This window comes from Puma concolor, chromosome B3 (genome assembly GCF_028749965.1).
Source record: "Puma concolor isolate L17-30 chromosome B3, mPumCon1.1.hap2, whole genome shotgun sequence".
Taxonomy (NCBI): domain Eukaryota; kingdom Metazoa; phylum Chordata; class Mammalia; order Carnivora; family Felidae; genus Puma; species Puma concolor.
Window position 1 is genome coordinate 60,531,158 of NC_141672.1, and position 23,089 is coordinate 60,554,246.

The 23,089-nt window shown below is 37.4% G+C and overlaps 1 protein-coding gene across 12 annotated transcripts in view; it reads right to left on the minus strand.

Moving 5' to 3' along the window:
* Nucleotides 1–23,089, minus strand: part of MIA2 (MIA SH3 domain ER export factor 2) — a 115,338-nt gene that overhangs the window by 46,998 nt on the left and 45,251 nt on the right. For 7 of the 12 annotated variants that reach the window (XM_086709870.1, XM_086709867.1, XM_086709874.1 and 4 more), the window contains 6 exons: nt 18,174–18,245; nt 16,043–16,069; nt 13,931–14,041; nt 13,218–13,289; nt 6,412–6,516; nt 1,425–1,547 (listed from right to left, as the gene is read on the minus strand). In XM_086709870.1, coding sequence (XP_086565996.1) covers nt 1,425–1,547; nt 6,412–6,516; nt 13,218–13,289; nt 13,931–14,041; nt 16,043–16,069; nt 18,174–18,245 — 510 coding nt within the window. The remainder of the gene's footprint in view (nt 1–1,424; nt 1,548–6,411; nt 6,517–13,217; nt 13,290–13,930; nt 14,042–16,042; nt 16,070–18,173; nt 18,246–23,089) is intronic. The other 5 variants (XM_086709869.1, XM_086709880.1, XM_086709875.1 and 2 more) reach the window with 1 other exon arrangement.

Sequence of the window (23,089 nt, forward strand, 5' to 3'; positions counted from 1 at the left end):
AATTTAAAAATCAATCTACATAGATAACAGTACATGACCTCTTATTCACCAGCTGATATTGAGACATATACTCTGAAAAACTATAATATTTATTGACTATTAAACTCTGCAAGTTAAAAACCACACTTGGTTATTCCTAAATCAAATACAATACTGGATAATGGTCCATTTTTGCTAAATATACTGCCTGACTATAAAGTAACAAAATATTTACTATATTACATTCTTTCCATACCACAAATAACAGTAGCCATTAACCAAACAGTAAATTTTGTGTGAGGTCAAACACCTGCAAGTGAGGTACATGATATATAAAAAGAACACAGGCGAGCCTGGGTTCTATCATAAAATAGAACCTGAACTGGTATATTACAGGTTTTCCAACAGTACTTTTTTGATTTTCTTGAATAAAGAAAGAATTTTCATTGTAAATAATGAAATGACTATGCCATATATTTCTGTGGAAGGACCCACCTAAAACCCACTCTGCTCTGTAATTTCTACCCTTTGATCTGTCCCTCTTGAGAGTTCCAGGCAAAAATAACATGGCCTAAAGCTTTGAGTAGAGCTTGAGATTAGCATCTCATTCTTATTCTGCTTAGTAAGAATCTCAAGTTCTTTAGTAGAGTAAGTTTAGGGAAAAAATAAAAGAACATGCCAAATCATGAAAACAACTAAAGCTGGAATCTTCAAAAAATTCATAGCAACAACGTAAAGAGGATAAATGAATGGGTTTCAAGATGGCAATGTTCATTTCACTGCATAGATTACAGAATGTTAGTTGTATATCTTATTACTTGATACTCACACCTGAGTATGTTTGCAGCTTGAAAGCATAAGATTTAAAAGAGAAGGCAGGAAAAAGGGCTAGAAAGGGCAAATAAGGAGTAAGGAAAAGTGAACAAATCCTAAAAGTAAAAATAAGTTACCATATTCTTATTAGAGTCAAGTTTCAATTAGACTTATTTTTTGAAAAGTATTTATCTCTGTGAGAGTACATACAATAGCTAATCTAGGTATTAAAGATATTCAGCCAATACATATAACTTCATCTGTCCAATTTCTAAAATTCTTTCCAACCTCTTTTTATCAAAAGAAACAGATGGCAGTCTAAAAGACAAAGGTAAAATCCATTATTCTTTTTTCTCTTCACTCAATACCTAGGCTAAAATACAAAGGAAAGGACAAAAAGGACATACAGAATGTTGATATATAGACTACAAATCTAAAAGTCTTCAAGGAGCATTTGGGAGCAAGATGATAATATCAGTACAAATTAAAATGAATGCCCAAGAAATACACACCCTCTAATTTCACCAAATAAATTATAAAAATAAAAGTTTCAAAAAACAAAAATTTTCAAATTTCAGAATTAGTATAACATTCTAGCTGCCTCAGTCACTAAAACCAGAAGGCCCATTTACCTTGATCTGATTTTCTTTATCATACAGAACTTGCTCTGCACATGCTTTGGACTCTTCAAATGTTATTTTCTGTTTATTAAGTTGACCCACTTGTTCTTTCCATTCTTCAGCTTCTTGTAAAAGCTAAAATTCAAACCCAACCAAGAAAAAAAAAAGCAACTTGTTATGTTTCATACTTAGGTGTGAATGAATTTATTTATATATACATACACGACTTTTTTTAATTTTTTTTAACATTTATATATTTTTGAAAGACACAGAGAGAAGGAGCACTAGTGGGGAGAAGCAGAGAGAGAGAGAGGGAGACATAGAATCTGAAGCAGGCTCCAGGCTCTGAGTTGTCAGCACAAAGCCCAATGTGGAGCTCAAACCCACCAACTGTGAGATCATGACCTGAGCTGAAGTCGGACGCTTAACCAACTGAGCCACTCAGGTGCCCATAGATATAACTTTAATAGATGTTATACGACACAATGTGTTGCTGAGAAGGGAAGGAGAGGGTTAGACAGGAGGAAAGAAGGGAAGGAAGGGTGGGGTCCTGTTTTCAAAGAACTTTCAAGAGGGGTAATGTAAAATAAGAGACACTTAAATATTGTTCAACTGATTTACATAATAAGTTTTTATTAAATAAGAGGTTTTTTGAGACATACATATGTTAGATTTGGTCATTTCTTACCATCCCTTAAATAATATATAACATGCCATAACTTATTTGTACTAGAATTTGCTTTTTAAATCATGTGCCGTTTTGTAGTTAGGATAACTGAACTTCAAGAGATACCATTAATATGGGATACATCAAATTCTGCATAAACAATCTTTTACTTAGTATATACTTTTATAGAAAAAATTTTCTGAACATGATACAAAAGGGAAGGATCGTTATAAAACACAGATTTGACTACATAACACTTAAAAACCTCACAAATCAAAAAATAACAAAATCTAAAAGCAAGTAACTAGAAAGGAACTCTTAAAAATATATGCGGCAAAGGATTAATAATCTTAAGATGCAAAGAGCTGTTAGAAGTCAAAAGAAAAATAAGAAAAAAAATGAATGAGCAAGCAATTCACAAAAGAAATGGCCCATAGAAATATAAAAGTCCAAATCTATTAAAACTTTAAAACTCTATTCTATCAAACAATAATTATTGGATTTCTCTGCAAAACTAAGGCATCTTTCCTAGCACAAGAAAACTAAACTTTTTCTATGCGTGTATAACACAATAAGAGAACACCAACAGATTAAAAAAAAATGAGGATTTTCTTGAAGAAAAAACTTTGAATCTGGTTATTACTGGACTCTAGTGAATGACTAAAGAAATTGCATACCCAGCATGCAGTCTTAAGAAGTTAGAGGAGTATATTAGAACATGGCATCAGTGAATGTAGGATAGTTTATTTTAAGAACTTGAGTGATGGGGCGCCTGGGTGGCGCAGTCGGTTAAGCGTCCGACTTCAGCCAGGTCACGATCTCGCGGTCCGTGAGTTCGAGCCCCGCATCAGGCTCTGGGCTGATGGCTCAGAGCCTGGAGCCTGTTTCCGATTCTGTGTCTCCCTCTCTCTCTGCTCCTCCCCCGTTCATGCTCTGTCTCTCTCTGTCCCAAAAATAAATAAAAAAAAAAAAAACGTTGAAAAAAAAAAAAAAAAAAAAAAAAAAAAAGAACTTGAGTGATTAAAAAGGAGTTAAATGAAAGTAGATGTAAAGAATAAGACAATCTAGGTGAAAATTTTTCAAAATAGAAAAGGTCAGTTTTGATTATAACAGCAAATTTAACACAGCATTTACAACCACTTTCTCCTGAAATCTACTAAGATAAGAATAAATTTACTAAAAGATTTGGGGGGGGGGGAAGAAGCATAAACCCACAAGAAAAAAGAAAACAGGTGATGAAGAAAAAGGTAATTCCAGAAGTGGAAAGCAGAAAGAGATGTAAGTATAGTAAGAAATACAGCAGAGCAGACAAATCTGAAATCTACATAGAAGATGGGAAAGTCCAAATGTAAGTTGACTTAATACAACCCAAAATGCTTAGAATTTGGAGGCACCAATACTAGGGCTATAAGTAGGATTGAAAAGAGGAAGACTGAAAGTTTGTATAAAAAATGAAAAACAAAAAACAAAAAAACAAAAAGTCCCTGCACATACATACACATACATTTTGACTCTCCATCCATCCTTCCCACTCACCCATATCTCTCACATGCATGTGCGCACACACATGTAAGTCTGGCAAAAGCCTAGAAGGTTATTTTCTGGAGAGGTGGAAAATGAAACTCTGGGACACTTGGCCCAGGTGAAAGTGTGAGTAAAATATTGAAAACATAAAAGGATAAAGTAAAAGCTGACTTACTGGATAGTGACACACCAACAACCCCCACCTGTCTTAGCTGCTTGCCACACTGTTGGCAAACAGGCTTATCCCTCTCAAACAGAAACTGTGGAGGAATTATCCCTGTGGAAAATGATCTTCAAATACCAACAACTGGGGATCTTCCAAGGAAACACCCTAGCCAGATTACCCTACAGAACAGCCTCCCAGTAACACACACTGAGCTTCCAATTAGATATGAAGAGCTTCACTATCAAATGAGCAGACTGCCATGAATCACCTAATAACTGACTTTAAAAAGAAACTTAGTGGGGTGCTTGGATGGCTTAGTCGGTTAAGCATCTGACTTTGGCTCTGTCATGCTCTCACGGTCTGTAGATTCGAGCCCCGCATCGGGATCTGTGCTGACAGCTCAGGACCTGGAGCCTGCTTCGGATTCTGTCCCTCCCTTGCTCATACTGTCTCTCTCTCTCTCAAAAATAAGCAAACATTAAAAAAAAAAAAAAAAAAGAAACTCATAGATAAAAGACATAGACCAAAACAGAAAATAAAGGAATTCAAAGTAAACAAAACAACTCAGGGAACTGAAAAACACTTCAAAAAAGAAAATAATAATAATAACAATATCCTCAGCAAGCTAAGACACGGCATCCATAAATGAAAAAAAGGCATAAGCAAAACAGGGGCACCTGGGTGGCTCAGTTGTTAAATGTCTGACTTCAGCTCAGGTCATGATCTGGAGGCTCAGGAGTTCGAACCCCGCATCAGGCACAGTTCTGACAGCTCAGAGCCTGGAGCCTGCTTCAGATTCTGTGTCTCCCTCTCTTTCTGCCCTTCCCCCCACTCGTGCTCTGTCTCTCTCAAAAATAAATAAAAACATTAAAAAAAAGAAAAGGCAAAAACAAAATAAAAAAGACCACTTACAATTGAAAAAATATAGGAGAATAAGTCAACAAAACTTGCAAAGAAAGAAAACAAAGAGGACATCTTTTGGGGGTGGGGGCAGGGGAGAGTGCGTGCATGCACACATACAAGCAGGGGAGGAGCAGAGAGTGAAAGAGAGAGAGAGAGAGAGAGAGAGAGACAGAGTCTCAGGCAGACTCCACGCTCACTCAGCCTGAGCCTGACATGGGGCTCAATCCCAAGACCTTGGGGTCATGACGTGAGCCAAAATCAAGAGTCAGACACTCAACCAACTGAGGCACCCACACAGCCCAAGAGGACATATTTAAATAACTACTATATAATCATACAAAAAATCCCAGAAAAAGCATGAAATAATTTCCCAGAACTGAATCAAAACCAAGAGTTTCCATATTAAGAGTATGAAAAAAGACTCACACATCATCATGACATTTCAGAGAACTAGAAACAAGGAAAGATATAAAAGCTTCCTGGGATGGAACAGGTGGCTGGCTCAGTCAGTCCGTCCATCCGACTCTTGATTTTGACGTAGGCCATGATCTCACAGTTTTGAGATTGAGCCCTATGTCAGGCTCCGAGCGGATTCTCTTTTCCTCTCTCTGCCTCTCTCAAAATAAATAAATATTTAAAATCTTTCAGGGAGGAAAAGAGCAGATCACAAAAAGATTCAGCAATCCAAATCTCATCTGACTTCTCAAAACCAATACTGGAAAGTGAAGACAATGGACCAATATCAAAATTTCAAGAAAAAAAACTTTTCCAATCCAGAAGATATCCAACCAAAATGTCAATAACCTTGAGAGAAGACATTCTTAGGCATGCAAAGTTTTTAAAAGTTACCTTCTATACCTATCTCTCAGGAAGCTAATCAAGAAAATTAACCACAAAAGAGCAAGTCTTAGATACAGGAAATAGAAGATCCAACACAGGAGAAAGACAAGGGAATAGATGGGAGTGAAGTGAAATCTCAGGACAACAGAATCATTAACAGACCTAGAGAAAAAGTTCCTATTGGACCAGGAGGATGGAAGGCCTCAGGAAGGATTGCTTCAAGAAAAAAATAAAATTAGTACATTAACAAAGCATTTGAATGCACAAAGTTATTCAGCATCTCCAGAAGACAGATCTCCATGGTATATAGGAAACAAAACTAACCCTAGAGCAAATAAAATTTTGGGTAAAACAGAACATGTAGTAAGAGCACATCACGTGGCTTAGCTACAACATTTAGAGAACTGTAAATAATACAATCAAATGAAAAACTGTCCCATGGAAAAAATTTAACTGTATTGGGAGAATAGTGAGACAGTAAATATATGTGGGTGTGTGGGAGTATCTCTACATATGAAGAAGGAAGAAGCTAAATCCTCATTTGCTCTAACCACCAGAACTGCTTCTATCTTTAGGCCCCGGACCCATAGCTTCAATCATTCTCATGGATATTCGCTGCCTTCCTTCCCTCTGGCTTTAAGGAGTTGGTCCTAATCCTATTTGCTGTGATTATTAAAATTTGCCCTGGCTCGTTTTCACTACTGGAGGAAAAAGGTAACAGGAGTATACACTTTTGCACCCTATATAAAAGACATATCAAAGGATATACAGGAGACTGTCCTCCTTTCCTGCTTTCCGGGGAAAGCCTAATCTTGCACCCAGGATGGGTCAGTCATGAGTATGCCCAGAACATTTATAACTATGTAGTCACAGTTAAAGAGTCCCTACAGAGTACAAACCTGTTTCTGGCTTTCCTGAAGTTGGGAATTTTCACTCAAAGCATCTTTTATAGCTATCTTAAGTCGTTCTTCATTCATTTGAAATATTTTGAAGGTCGTTTTGGCCTAAGTAAAACACAACATATCAAGCTTATAGGAATTAATTTAATATTATAACTTTTTTATACATACTCCCTAAAACATGGAATTAAAGTAAAAAAAAAAAAAATGACAATATTAATAGGAAAGACAGTACAGGCTACCAGAAAAAAGGCTACCAGGGTCCAGTCAAGGCTCTGCCACTTACCCTGCCATGTGACCTTGGACAAATGATTTAGCCTCTTTTAACCTTTTATGTGCTTTCTAGCAAATTTTGTTAACTTTTTATTATCTGCCTTTTTTTTAAATATGAAATTTATTGTCAAACTGGTTTCCATACAACACCCAGTGCTCATCCCAAAAGATGCCCCCCTCAATACCCATCACCCACCCTCCACTCCCTCCCACCCCCCATCAACCCTCAGTTTGTTCTCAGTTTTTAATAGTCTCTTATGTTTTGGCTCCCTCTCTCTCTAACCTCTTTTTTTTTTTCTTCCCCTCCCCCATGCACTTCTGTTAAGTTTCTCAGGATCCACATAAGAGTGAAACCATATGGTATCTGTCTTTCTCTGTATGGCTTATTTCACTTAGCATCACACTCTCCAGTTCCATCCACGTTGCTACAAAAGGCCATATCTCATTTTTTCTCATTGCCACGTAGTATTCCATTGTGTATATAAACCACAATTTCTTTATCCATTCATCAGTTGATGGACATTTAGGCTCTTTCCATAATTTGGCTATTGTTGAGAGTGCTGCTATAAACATTGGGGTACAAGTGCCCCTATGCATCAGCACTCCTGTATCCCTTGGGTAAATTCCTAGCAGTGCAACTGCTGGGTCATAGGGCAGGTCTATTTTTAATTTTTTGAGGAACCTGCACACTGTTGTCCAGAGTGGCTGCACCACTTTGCATTCCCACCAACAGTGCAAGAGGGTTCCCGTTTCTCCACATCCTCACCAGCATCTATAGTCTCCTGATTTGTTCATTTTGGCCACTCTGGTGTGAGGTGATATCTGAGTGTGGTTTTGATTTGTATTTCCCTGATGAGGAGCAATTTCATGTGCCTGTTGGCCATCTGGATGTCTTCTTTAGAGAAATGTCTATTCATGTTTTCTGCTCATTTCTTACTACATTATTTGTTTTTCGGGTGTGGAGTTTGGTGAGCTCTTTATAGATTTTGGATACTAGCCCTTTGTCCGATATGTCATTTGCAAATATCTTTTCCCATTCCATTGGTTGCCTTTTAGTTTTGTTGATTGCTTCCTTTGCAGTGCAGAAGCTTTTATCTTCATGAGGTCCCAATAGTTCATTTTTGCTTTTAACTCCCTTGCCTTTGGGGATGTGTCGAGTAAGAAATTGCTGCAGCTGAGATCAGAGAGGTTTTTTCCTGCTTTCTCCTCTAGGGTTTTGATGGTTTCCTGTCTCACATTCAGGCCCTTTATCCATTTTGAGTTTGTTTTTGTGAATGGTGTGAGAAAGTGGTCTAGTTTCAACCTTCTGCATGTTGCTGTCCAGTTCTCCCAGCACCATTTGTTAAAGAGACTTTTTCCATTGGATATTCTTTCCTGCTTTGTCAAAGATTAGTTGGCTATACTTTTGTGGGTCTAATTCTGGGGTTTCTATTCAATTTCATTGGTCTATGTGTCTGTCTTTGTGCCAATACCATGCTGCTTGATGATTACAGCTTTGTAGTAGAGGCTAAAGTCTGGGATTGTCATGCCTCCTGCTTTGGGCTTCTTCAAAATTACTTTGGCTATTCGGGGCCTTTTGTGGTTCCATACAAATTTTAGGATTGCTTGTTCTAGCTTTGAGAAGAATGCTGGTGCAATTTTGATTGGGATTGCATTGAATGTGTAGATAGCTTTGGGTAGTATTGACATTTTAACAATATTTATTCTTCCAATCCATGAGCACGGAATGTTTTTCCATTTCTTTATATCTTCTTCAACTTCCTTCATAAGCTTTCTATAGTTTTCAGCATACAGATCTTTTACATCTTTGGATAGGTTTAACCCTAGGTATTTTATGCTTCTTGGTGCACTTGTGAATAGGATCAGTTTCTTTATTTGTCTTTCTGTTGCTCCATTATTAGTGTCTAAGAATGCAACTGATTCCTGTACATTGATTTTGTATCCTGCAACTTTGCTGAATTCACGTATCACTCCTAGCAGACTTTTGGTGGAGTCTATCAGATTTTCCATGTATAATACCATGTCATCTGCAAAAAGCGAAAATTGACTTCATCTTTGCCAATTTTGATGCCTTTGATTTCCTTTTGTTGTCTGATTGCTGATGCTAACACTTCCAACACTATGTTAAACAATAGCGGTGAGAGCGGACATCCCTGTCGTGTTCGTGATCTCAGGGAGAAAGCTCTCAGTTTTTCCCCACTGAGGATGATATTAGCTGTGGGCTTTACATAAATGGCTTTTATGATGTTTAAGTATGTTCCTTCTATCCCGACTTCCTCGAGGGTTTTTACTAAGAAGGGATGCTGAATTTGGTCAAATGCTTTTTCTGCATCGATTGACAGGATCATATGGTTCTTATCTTTTCTTTTATTAATGTGATGTATCACATTGATTGATTTGCGAATGTTGAACCACTCTGCAGCCCAGGAATGAATCCCACTTGATCATGGTGAATAATTCTTTTTATATGCTGTTGAATTCAATTTGCAAGTATCTTATTGAGAATTTTTGCATCCATATTCATCAGGGATATTGGCCTGTAGTTCTCTTTTTTTTGCTGGGTCTCTGTCTCGTTTAGGAATCAAAGTAATGCTGGCTTCATAGAATGAGTCTTCATAGAATGAGGGAAGTTTTCCTTCCCTTTCTATTTTTTTGGAACAGTTTGAGAAGGATAGGTATTATCTCTGCTTTAAATGTCTGGTAGAATTCCCCAGGAAAGCCATCTGGTCCTGGACTCTTATTTGTTGGGAGATTTTGGATAACTGATTCAATTTCCTCACTGGTTATGGGTCTGTTCAAGTTTTCTATTTCTTCCTGCTTGAGTTCTGGAAGTGTGTGGGTGCTTAGGAATGTGTCCATTTCTTCCAGGTTGTCCAGTTGTTGGCATATAATTTTTCGTAGTATTCCCTGATAATGGCTTGTGTTTCTGAGGGATTGGTTGTAGTAATTCCATTTTCATTCATGATTTTATCTATTTGGGTCATCTCCCTTTTCTTTTTGAGAAGCCTGGCTAGAGGTTTATCAATTTTGTTTATTTTTTCAAAAAACCAACTCTTGGTTTCATTGATCTGCTCTACAGTTTTTGTAGATCCTATATTGTTTATTTCTGCTTTGATCTTTATTATTTCTCTTCTTCTGCTGGGTTTCGGGTGTCTTTGCTGTTCTGTTTCTATTTCTTTTAGGTGTGCTGTTAGATTTTGTATTTGGGATTTTTCTTGTTTCTTGAGACAGGCCTGGATTGCAATGTAGTTTCCTCTCAGGACTGCCTTCGCTGCATCCCAAAGCGTTTGGATTGTTGTATTTTCATTTTCATTTGTTTCCATATATTTTTAAATTTCTTCTCTAATTGCCTGCTTGACCCATTCATTCTTTAGTAGGGTGTTCTTTAACCTCCATGCTTTTGGAGGTTTTCCAGACTTTTTCCTGCGGTTGATTTCAAGCTTCATAGCATTGTGGTCTAAAAATGTACATGGTATGATCTCAATTCTTTTATACTTATGAAGGGCTGTTTTTTGACTCAGTATGTGATCTATCTTGGAGAATGCTCCATGTGCACTTGAGAAGAAAGTATATTCTGTTGCTTTGGGATGCAGAGTTCTAAATATATCTGTCAAGTCCATCTGATCCAATGTATCATTCAGGGCCCTTGTTTCTTTATTGATCCTGTGTCTAGATGATCTATCCAATGTTGTAAGTGGAGTACTAGAGTCCACATTCTTATCAATAAGGTTGCTTATGTTTGTGATTGTTTTATATATTTGGGGGCTCCCATATTCGGCACACAGACATTTATCATTGTTAGCTCTTCCTGATGGATAGACCCTGTAATTATTATATAATGCCCTTCTTCATCTCTTGTTACAGTCTTTAATTTAAAGTCTAGTTTGTCTGGGGCGCCTGGGTGGCGCAGTCGGTTAAGTGTCCGACTTCAGCCAGGTCACGATCTCGCGGTCCGTGAGTTCGAGTCCCGCGTCAGGCTCTGGGCTGATGGCTCAGAGCCTGGAGCCTGTTTCCGATTCTGTGTCTCCCTCTCTCTGTGCCCCTCCCCCGTTCGTGCTCTGTCTCTCTCTGTCCCAAAAATAAATAAATGTTGAAAAAAAAAAATTAAAAAAAAAAAAATAAAGTCTAGTTTGTCTGATATGAGTATGGCTACTCCAGCTTTCTTTTGACTTCCAGTAGCATGATAGATAGTTCTCCATTCCCTCACTTTCAATATGAAGGTGTCCTCAGGTCTAAAATGAGTCTCTTGTAGACAACAATAGATGGATCTTGTTTTTTTATCCATTCTGATATCCTATGTCTTCTGGTTGGAGCATTTAGTCCATTTGCATTCAGTGTTATTATTGAAAGATATGGGTTTAGAGTCATTGTGATGTCTGTAGGTTTCATGCTTGTAGTGATGTCTCTGGTATTTTGTGGTCCTTGCAACATTTCACTCACAGAATCCCCCTTAGGATCTCTTGTAGGGCTGGTTTAGTGGTGATAAATTCCTTCAGTTTGTGTTTGGGAAGACCTTTATCCGTCCTTCTATTCTAAATGACAGACTTGCTGGATAAAGGATTCTCAGCCGCAATTTTTTCTGTTTATCACATTGAAGATTTCCTGCCATTCCTTTCTGGCCTGTGAAGTTTCAGTAGATAGGTCTGTCATTAATCTTATCAGTCTCCCTTTATATGTGAGAGCATGTTTATCCCTCGCTGCTTTCAGAAATTTCTCTTTATCCTTGTATTTTGCCAGTTTCACTATGATATGTCGTGCAGAAGATAGATTCAAGTTACATCTGAAGGGAGTTCTCTGTGCCTCTTGGATTTCAATGCCTTTTGCCTTTCCCAGATCAGGGAAGTTCTCAGCTATGATTTGTTCAAGTACACCTTCAGCCCCTTTCTCTCTCTTCCTCCTCTGGAATCCCTATTATACGGATATTGTTGCGTTTCATCACATCACTTAGTTCTCTAATTCTCCCCTCATACTCCTGGATTTTTTTTTATCTCTTTTTCTCAGCTTCCTCTTTTTCCATAATTTTATCTTCTAATTCACCTATTCTCTCCTCTTCAATCCGAGCTATGGTCGCCTCCATTTTATTTTGCACCTCATTTATAGCAATTTTTAGCTCCTCCTGTTTCTTAGTCCCTTGATCTCTGTAGCAACAGATTCTCTGCTGTCCTCTATACTTTTTTCAAGCCCAGAGATTAATTTTATGACTATTATTTTAAATTCATGTTCCATTATATTGCTTAAATCATTTTTGATCAATTTGTTAGCTGTCGCTACTTCCTGGAGTTTCTTTTGAGGAGAATTGTTCCATTTCATCATCTTGGGTAGTCCTTGAGGTAGCTCCAAACTGCAGGGCACCTCCCCTGTGCTGTCCGGAGAAAGTTGTGTTGGTGGGCAGGGCCACAGTCAGACCCGATGTCTGCCCCCAGGCTGCCGCTGGGGCCACAGTCAGACTGGTGTGTACCTTATCTTCCCCTCATCGAGGGGCAGGACCCACTGTGGAGTGGTGTGGCCCCTGTCTGGGCTGCCTGCATACTGCCAGGCTTGTGATGCTGCTTTGATGGGATCTGGCATATTAGCCGGGGTGGATCCACAAGATGCACAGGGCGGGAAGGGCAGGCTTACTCGCTTTGCAGTTGTTGTCCCCTGTGGGAGGGGCCCTGCGGCACCAGGAGGGAGTCAGACCCAATGGAGGGATGGATCCACAGAAGCACAGGGTTGGGAGTTTGCGCTGTGCAAGCAAGTTCGGTGATGGGAACTGTTTCCCTTTGGAATTTCGGCTGGGGGATGGGAGAGGGAGATGGCGCTTCCCAGAGCTTTTGTTCCCCAGCCGAGCTGAACTCTGTCTTCCAGGGCTCAGCAACTCTCTCTCCCGGCATTGTCCTGCCCTCCCCGCTCTCTGAGAGCAGAGCTGTTGACTATTAACATTCCAGATGTTAAGTCCCACTGGCTGTCAGAACTCACTCTGTCCAGCCCCTCTGCTTTTGCAAGCCAGACTCGGGAGCTCTGCCTTGCCGGACGGACTCCCCCTCCACTGCCCCGACTCCCTCTTGCCAGTCCATGTAGCACGCACTGCCTCTCCGACCTTCCTACCCTCTCCCTGGGCCTCTAGTCTACGCTTGGCTCCAGAGAGTCCATTCTGCCAGTCTTCTGGCAGTTTTCTGGGTTATTTAGGCAGATGTGGGTGGAATCTAAGTGGTCAGCATGACGTGGTGAGCCCAGCATCCTCCTACGCTGCCATCTTCCTTGTCTATCTATTATCTGCCTCTCTTAACAGAATTTAAACTTACTGAGAGCTTTTCTATTTTATCCACTAATGGTAAGTGCCAAGCACTTTCAACGGTGGTACACAGCAAGAGCTCAATAAATACTTGTCAAATAAAATAAAATGAAGTTTCCTAAAGTACCTTCAATAAAAGAACTATATCTACGACACCTACATCTCAAATTCTAGTATTATATCTCTTTCTTGAATCATAAAATAATAAAATTAAAATGATTTTCAAAAGCAACAGACCTTCTAGACTAATTCAACTTACTTCAGCCACTTGTGATTTGAGAGATTTTGATTCATCCTCTAGAGACTGTATCCTTTTTGAAATATCCACCATCTGGAAAGACAGTATCAATCTATAAACAAGTATTCACTAAATTTTTTTGGTTTCCAAGAGGCCATATATCTTAGATATATTGTTATCCTAACACTTTCACTCAAAAAATGCGGACTTAAAATTAAGAAAACTTGTCAGCCATATGCTTAAAGGGATTTTATATGAAAGTTAGACAACAGTAATTCATTTCATGTTTACTCTTCATAACATTTAAGTTCTATAGGCTCAAGATAAATCCCCTAACATCACATCTTACTAAATAATCTCACACACATCTAGATCTTCCTTACTACAGATTTTAAAATAACAAATAAAAGAAAGTTAAAATGTTTTCAAAATGACTTATGAACAATAAAAAAATCCACTAAGTATGTGATAATTCAACTTTATTTATGTAAGCTACTTCCATAGTACACATAGAAAATTTCTGTAAGAATACACAAGAAACTTAACATGGTAACAGTAACCTGTAACAAATAAAAAAGCTACTGGATCTGGAAATTTTTACTCTCCCCTTAACAGCCTTCTGTATTTTTTTGGGTTTTTTAGAGTACATATAATACTTTAACTGATACCTATTAAGTTTTTTAAACTCAATAAATTTCCTTTTCCTGCAGTCTCCTCAAACACAAATACCTTACCAATTCATCTTGTTCAGAATGCTTAGATTTCTCTTCTTTTAATTGGTTTTCCAGAAAAAGTATTTCATCCTCAAGTTCAGATTTAGAGCTGTTCAGCTTTTCATAGACTGCCTAAAAGAGAAAGCCAACTTTGTAAGATAGACATAGGATTTTTTGGTTATGATAAAGCAGATGAGTATAATCAAATACATATATTTCAAATTAAATAAATTTCATTTACATATTAGTTCATTTTTATAATATTTAAATAACAGCAATACTAGCAGAGGTCAGCAAACTTTTTCTATAAAAAGCCAGTGAGTAAATATTTTAGGCCTGTAGGCCATGTAGTCTCGGTCCCAATAACCCAACTTTGAGCATGTAGTGAGAAAGCAAAGACATTATGTAAATAAATGAGCATAACTGTGTTCCAATAACATTTATTTACAGGGGCACCTGGGTGACTCAGTCGGTTAAGTGTCCGACTCTTGATTTCAGGTCAGGTCATGATTTCATGGTCGTGAGATGGAGCCCCATGTCAGGCTCCACACTGGGCATGGAGCCTGCTTAAGATTCTCTCTCCCTCCCCCTCTGCCACTCGTGCACTTGCGTGTACTCTCTCTCTCTAAAAAAAAAAAAAAAAAAATTTTTAATTTTGTTTACAAAAAAGTAGAGAAACCAAACAATCTGATTAAAAATGGCAGAGGACCTACATAGACATTTTTCCAAAGAGGACACGTAGGTGGCCAACAAAGAAATGAAAAGATCCCCAACATCACTGATCATAAGGGAAATGCAAATCAAAACTACAATGAGGTATCATCTCACACCTGTAAAAATGGCTAAAATCAAAAAGACAAAAAATAACAAGTGTTGGCAAGGATACGGAGAAAAAGGAACCCGTGTGCACTGTTGCTGGGAATGTAAACTGGTACAGCCACTGTGGAAAACGGTATGGAGATGTCTCAAAAAGTTAAAAGCAGAAATACTATATGATCCAATAATTCTACTGCTGAGTATTTATTCAAAGAAAACTAAAACACTAATTCAAAAAGATATACACACCCATATGTTTATTGCACCCTTATTTACAATAGCCAAAATATGGAAGCAACATTAAGTGTCCATCAACGGATGAATGAATAAAGAAGATGTGGTATATATACAAAATGGAATATCATATAACCATAAAAAAGGAAGAGACCTTGCCATTTGTGACAATGTAAATGGACCTAGAGATATTATGCTAAGTGGAATAAGTCACACTGAAAAAGACTAATACCAAATGATTTCATTCATATGTGGAATCTAAAAAACAAAACAGGGGCGCCTGGGTGGCTCGGTTTGTTGAGCATCCGACTTCGGCTCAGGTCATGATCTCACGGTCCGTGAGTTCAAGCCCCGCGTCGGGCTCTGTGCTGACAGCTCGGAGCCTGGAGCCTGTTTCGGATTCTGTGTCTCCCTCTCTCTCTGCCCCTCCCCTGTTCATGCTCTGTCTCTCTCTGTCTCAAAAATAAATAAACGTTAAAAAAAATAAATAAAAAATAAATAAAAAATAAAAAACAAAACAAATAAACAAAAAGCAGAATCAGATCTATAAAATCGGAGAACAGACTGATGGTTGCCACAGGAAAGGCAGTGGGGAGATAAGCAAAATGGGTGAAAGGGAGTAGGAGATACAGATTTACAGTTATGGAATAAATAAATCATGGCAATAAGAGGTATAGCACAGAAAATATAGTCGAGACTGTAATAGCACTGTAAGGTGACAGATGGTAGTTGCACCTGTGATGAGCATAGCATTAAAGTATAGTGATACTGAATCACCATGTTGTAACATTTGTGTCAACTACACTCAAATAAAAAAATTAAAAAACAAAAATAAAACAGAACAGGTGTAGAACCCAGAATATACTTTGCCAACCTCTGCTCTAAAGCATTATAAAGGAAAAAATGAGAAGTCTGATTTAATATAATTAAAGATATAATAAAAAATAAACTAAAAAATTAATCAAGATTGCTTCATAGTAATATTCTGAATTGAATTATGACATATTTTCTGGGACTTTTTAATTTTAAATGATTAATCACTGAATTATTCCAATTTGATTTTAAACACTGTAACAAACATACCTCTGATATTTGTGATCCTTCAACAAACTTGTTTAAAAAAAAAAACCAAAAGATTCAAAGAATTTAATGGAAGCCAAGAAAAAAGAAAGAACAAGTACATACTATATTATAGTAGTTAAAACACTTATTTCTATATATTTTCCCAAATTTGGTTACTTGATTATATGAATTCCCAGATTTGAGTCAAAATTAGTCTATTGTTTCGATTTTATCTACCAATTCAACCATGAAATTTTTGTAATTCTATCACATATAGTTTATGCTCAATTACATTTACCAATTTTAAAAATAAACACTACATGGTTCTTCAAATTACTAAAATCAGACAAAAACTTCCAAAATGTTCATTTTAATTTTACTGCTAGATCATGTAAATTCAATGCCTTAAAAATAAATTGGTGTGTTTTATTTTACCCACAATACTACCAAACTTGAATAAATGCTTTTGCTGCCCAGTTTTTGCTCTTCTGTTAGCCGGCTAAATTCCTTATACAGTTCCTTTTTTTTTTTTTTAATCAAACTAGTAAGTTACTACTGGAACAGTAGTTAAAACAGGTCAATAAATAAAATAATTTCAACATGTTCTTGAGGATATCAATAGGTAACAAATGAAGAAGGAAAAGATTAAGAAATATATTTCATTTGGAATTCTATTCATAACTTCTTTTGGACTCTACTAGTTAATTCTGAAACATGACCTATAGACTTTTTTAGTTTTTATTTTAATTCCAGTGAGTTAACATCCACTGTTATACTTATAGACTTTCTGATGATTTTGGACATCAGTGATTCATAACAGCCAAGCTGCACTAACTAAATATGTACACCAAAGGTACTAAGTCCATTGTTTTCTACTTTATTTTAGTATGCTTTTTACAACACTTCCAACTCTAACCAGTAATAAGACACTCCTATTATTTACCTTAATTTGTTGCAGCTTAGCTAAATGACAAATTTTTAGTATTTCCCTTCTTACTACTGGCCAAATCATACCTGGCTCAGGAGAGCTGACTATACATATCTCTTCCAAACTCCACATTCAGTAACATCATGTTGGTACCTTGAAACTGGGAATATTTACACAATCGAACCCAGCAAATGCTACAAATAAGGACTCTGGCTTTTCAGAGAGCCAGCTGTTAAACATTTACCAGAACATCACTGCTTAAAGGTTTGGTCTAGGGGGCCCTGAGTGGCTTAGTCAGTTTAGCATCCAGCTCAACTCTTGACTTGGGCTAGGTCAGGATCTCACGATTTGTGGGTTCAAGACTCACGTCTCTGCGCTGACAATGCAGAGCCTGCTTGGGATTCAATCTCTCCTTCTCTCTGCCCCTCCCCTGCTCGCACATCCTCTCTCTCTCAAAAATAAACATTAAAAAAAAAAGACAAAAAAACTTTGGCCTAATTCTAGTCAGCTCTTGATACACTGGGAATGAAGTAAAGGCAAGTACTACCATAATTTACATAATTTATTGCCAGCTACTCCTAAATTTATGAAAACAAATCCTATTTTTCCTTTCTAGAGAAAACTGGGTCAAAAAAAGGGATGGTTACCTTAATATATTTCTCAAGAATGAAGAATAAAGAGCTTGTATATGGCCTTAGATTCTAGTAAACTGGTAAACTGAATATGCCTCACTCAAAACAAGTTAGCAAGAGAGCTCAAATTTTTAAATATTTTATTAAAAATTTATAAAATTAAATATTTATAAAATATTTAATTGTTTAAAATATTTTATACTAATGTTCTATTTCTTATAGTTAATGTTTTATTTAAGTTTTAACATCTAGAAATGCTCTTACACATTTAACATAGTTTTGAGAAGATACACTGTTCTTGAAATTTGTTATTCAGTAAGAATCTTTCTCCCGGCTTTTTTTTTTTTAATGTTTATTTATTTATTTTAAAGAGAGAGAGAGAGCATGCATATGCAAGCAGAGGAAGGGCAGACAGAAGGAGAGAATCCCAAGCAAGCTCCATACTGACATAGCAGAGCTCGATGCAGGGCTCAGACTCACAAACCATCAAGTCATGGCCTGAGCCAAAATCAAGAGTCGGCCGCTTAACTGACTGAGGCACCCAGGTGCCCCACCCCCATCTTTTATAATTATATGTATTATTTGTTTTTACCTCCAAACTTTGCGCTTCTGTTGACTCCTTCTCAAAGCTGGCATCCTTCAAAGATGATTCTAAGCCTTCATACTGAAAGAAAGCAACACTGTAAGGAAAAGCTCTATAAATTTTATTCCATATTTATCTGAATAGGCATCTAAGAAGCAGACAAAATCCACTTCCACGTGTATGTTAAATTTACTTCAATTTACTTAGCTTTAAGTTCTTCAAATATGACCACTATAATAGAGACTGGGCAGCTAACACACTGGCTTGAACAACAAATGACAGAACTTCACCCTTAAAACTAAGAGAACTGTCCCAAGTCCCTATTCACTGAAGAGAAACTAACTCAAACTGGCCATCAAAATTTTCACTTGTAGTTCAAATCATACAACAAATAAAGTAGGCAATATTAAATCTTTAAAGGTGCAAAATAAGGAAAATGAAACATACAATGAGATAAGATTTGGCAAAATGCACTTATTTCAATGCTTTAAAAAAAAGGTGATTAAATAGAAGATTAGGCTATTTGGACCAACCTTCCACACTAAGAACAAAAGATGGTCGAAAACAAAACACAACAAAACAAAAACAACAGGACATGTCTGAAGGCCTTGGAGAGCAAACCAAATAGTGAGAATTTATGATAGAACAGGGTATCCTCAGAGAACCAAGTCCAACATTTGACAATTCTTTCTCCCTGCCCAAAAGCAGAGGATGACAGGACAAGAAACCCAGCAGAGATTTTAGTAGAAGTGGGGACCTGAGAGGGAAAAACTTGGGAGTTTAAGACCTAATGAATAGGATGAGCCACAAAGCTCAGGTTTTATGATGGGGCTCTATGGTAGGCTGAAAAAAGACCTCTCCAAATTCTGTCCTAATCCCCAAAATTTCCAGATGTGATTAAGTTAAGGATCTTCAGATGGGGCAAATATACAGGATTATCTTGGTGGACCCAACATAATCCCAAGAGTCCTTAGAAGAGGGAGGTAAGGGGCGCCTAGGTGGCGCAGTCGGTTAAGCGTCCGACTTCAGCCAGGTCACGATCTCGCGGTCCGTGAGTTTGAGCCCCGCGTCGGGCTCTGGGCTGATGGCTCAGAGCCTGGAGCCTGTTTCCGATTCTGTGTCTCCCTCTCTCTCTGCCCCTCGCCCGTTCATGCTCTGACTCTCTCTGTCCCCAAAATAAATAAACGTTGAAAAAATAAAATTTAAAAAAAAAAAAAGAAGAGGGAGGTAAGAGGATCAAAGTTAGGAGAAGAGACAATGGGAAGATGGAAACAGAGACTGGAGCAATATAGCTAAGAGCCAAGGAATATGGACAGCCTCTAGAAGGTGAAAGAGGCAAGGAAAAGATTCTCTCCTGGTGCCTCCAAAAGGAAAGAGATCTGCTGACACCTTCATTTTAGTTTTATATAAGACTGGTTTTAGATGTATGACCTCCAATGCTATAAGAAAATAAGCCTGTGTTACTTTATGTTACTAAGTTTGTGATAATTTGGTACAGCAGCAATGCAAAACTAATACCAACCCACACTGGCTATCTTATAAGAAAGTCTAAACCAGAAAAAGACCAATCCCTTGAAATGAGGCCAAATTTCCAAACATTTTAATCTGTAATTAAAGTAATCTACGATTTGTAATGTTTCAGCCTAGCTGCCTATGAGAAGCAACAGCAAATCCTCACTACAGAAACATCACCCTCAACTTCAAATTTTTCTCTACAAATAACCTGGCATTGACCAACACAAGATTTGACTAAAGAACCAAGAGAAAAAATGAGCAAGAGAAACAGACTCTTGAGGGATGCAAATAATAGAGTTTTCAGTCAGACATTAAAATAAGTAAGTTTGGGGCACCTGGGTGGCTCAGTGGGTTAAGCCTCTGAATTTGGCTCAGGTCATGATTTCACATTTGTGGGTTTGAGCCCTGCATCTAACAGCTCAGAGCCTGAAGCCTGCTTTGGATTCTGTGTCTCCCTCTCTCTCTCTGCCCCTCCTCTGCTTGTGTTCTATCTCTCTCTCTCAAAAAATAAAATAAAAAAAATGTTTAAAAAAATTTTTTTTAATTTTAAAAAAATGTAAAATCTTAAAAAAGAAAAAAATTCCAGCTAATCCATTTGCAGAAATTGCAAGCTGATCCCAAAATTTACAGAAAATGTAAAGGACTCGATGAGAATAGTCAAAATGATCTTGAAAAAAAAATGAACAAAGTTAGAAGACTTACACTTCCCAACTTCAAACCTTTCGACAAAACTACACTAATCAAGACAGTGTGGACTTGGTATAAAGATAGACATAACAGATCAATGAAATTAACTGAAGGGTCGAAACTTCACAACTTTAGTCAATTGATTTTCAACAAGTTACCAAGATAATTCAGTGCAGAAAGAACAGTCCTTTCAACAAATAATGCTAGGAAAAACTGGATATCCACATGCCAAAGAATGAAGCTGGACCCCTACCTAATAATTTACAAAAATTAATTCCAAACAAATAAAAACCTGAACATAAGAACTAATCCCATAAAACTTTTAGAAGGAAATATAGGTGCAAATCTTTGTGAGTTGTTTTAGGCAATGGTTTCTTAGATAGGACACCAAAAAAAGTATAACCAACAAAAAAAAAAGTAGATAAACTGAGCATCATCAAAATTAAAAACATTTGGGGCCACTGGGTGGTTCAGTCAGTTAAGCATCCAACTCTTGGTTTTGGCTCAGGTCCTGATCTCCTGGGTTCAGGGCTCAGGTCCCACATTAGGATCCACGGTGACAATGCAGTTTGCTTGGGATCCTCTCTCTCCCTCTCCCTCTCCCTCTACCCCTGCCCCGCTTGTACTCATGCATGAGCACATTCTCTCTCTCAAAACAATAAATAAAACTTTAAAATAAAAAAAAAATTGAAAACATTTATGTTTCAGGAGCACCTGGGTGGCTCAGTTGGTTAAGCTTTCGACTTCAGCTCAAGTCATGATCTCACAGTTCGTGAGTTCGAGCCCCATGTCAGGCTCTACTGACAGCTTAGAGCCTGGAGCCTGCTTCAGATTTTGTGTGTCCCTCTCTCTCTGCCCCTCCCCACTCACACTCTCTCTCTCTCTCTCTCTCTCTCTCTCAAAAATAAATTAAATTAATTTATTAAAATAAACATTTAAAAAAATTTTTAATAAAAAAAATTTATGCTTCAAAGATACCACCAAGAGAGTGAAGAGACAACCCACAGAAATGAGAGAAAATACTTGCAAATCACATAATCTAATGAGAATTTCACATCTGTAATATACAAAGTTACAACTTGATAGTAAGATGAAAGACCAATTTAAAAATAGGCAAAGGAACTGCAGAGACATTTCTCAAGAAAAGATAAACAGTCAATGAGCACATGAAAAGATAAGTGCTCCTCATAATTAGCCATCAGAGAAATGCAAATTAAAATCACAGTGAGATACAGCTTCATACTCACTACGATGGCTAAAATCAAAAAGACAGATAGTAACAAGTGTTTGGAAAGATGTGGAGAAACTAGAACACTCACAAACTTGTGGTAGGAATGTAAACTGGTATAGCCACTATAGAAAACAATTTGGCAGTTCCTAAAAAGTTAAACACATATCCATCAATTGCACTCATAGGAATATACACCAAAGAATTGAAAACACATATTCACATAAAACTTGTACACAAATGTCCATAGCACCATCACTTGTAGCAGCCAAAAACAGAATAACCCAACTGACAAACACATATATAAATTGTGGCAAAGAAGAGTATTTGGCAAAAAAAAAAAGTACTGATTCATACTACAACATGGATGAACCTTGAAAACATAATGTAAGTGAAAAAAGCCAGTCACAAAGAACTATATATTATATGATTCTATTTATGTGAAACGTCCAGAATAGGTGAATCTAATGTTTTTTTTTTTTTTTTTGAGAGAGACAGAGAGAGAGAGAGAGAGAGAGAGAGAATGAGTGGAGGAGGGGCAGAGAGAGGGAGACACAGAATCCAAAGCAGGCTCCAGGCTCTGAGCTGTCAGCAAAGAGCCCGATGTGGGACTCGAAGTCACAAACTGTGGACCTGAGCTCAAGAAGGACATTTAAACAGACTGAGCCACCCAAGTGCCCCAGAACCGGCAAATCTATACACAACATGGAGGAAACTTGAAAACATTTTACTAAGTGAAAAAAAAACCAGACACAAAGAACCACATGTTGTGTGATTCCATTTATGTGAAATGGAACACAGAGCAAACAAAGTTATAGAAAAAAAAAAAAGGTAGATAAGTTGTCTAGGGCTTGGGAGTAGGGGAAACTGGGTGAAGGGTGATAACTAAGGGCTACAGGGCCTCTTTGGGGGTAATAAAAATGTACAAAAATTGTGGCAATGGATGAACAGCTGTAAATATACTAAAAGCCAGTCATTTGTATACTTTAAATGGCTGAACTGCATAGTGGGTAAATTATACTACAACAAAGCTGTTAAGAAAAAGCTATACTATCGGGGTGCCTGAGTGGCTCAGTTGGTTGAGTGTCCGACTCTTGATTTCAGCTCAGGTCATGATCCCAGGGTGTAAGACCAAGCCCTGCCTCGGGCTCCATGCTTAGTTCTCAGCATAGAGGCTGCTTAGGATTTTCTCTGTCTCCCTCTGTTCTTCTCACCCACTTGCATGTTCTCTCTCTCTAAAATTTTTTTTAAAAATTTTTTAATTTTTAAAAACAAAGAAAAGCTATACTATTTAGATGACTTTCAAAAATCACCAGATACCAGGGAATAAATCTAATAAAACATGATGAGGACCTCAACACAAAAATTTAAACAATAACAGAGAGGTTTTAAAAGATGTTAATAAAGGGATATACTATATAGTCCACGGATAAGAACTCAACATTGTAAAAATGTCAGTCCTCTCCAAATTGATCTATATATTCAATGTAATCCT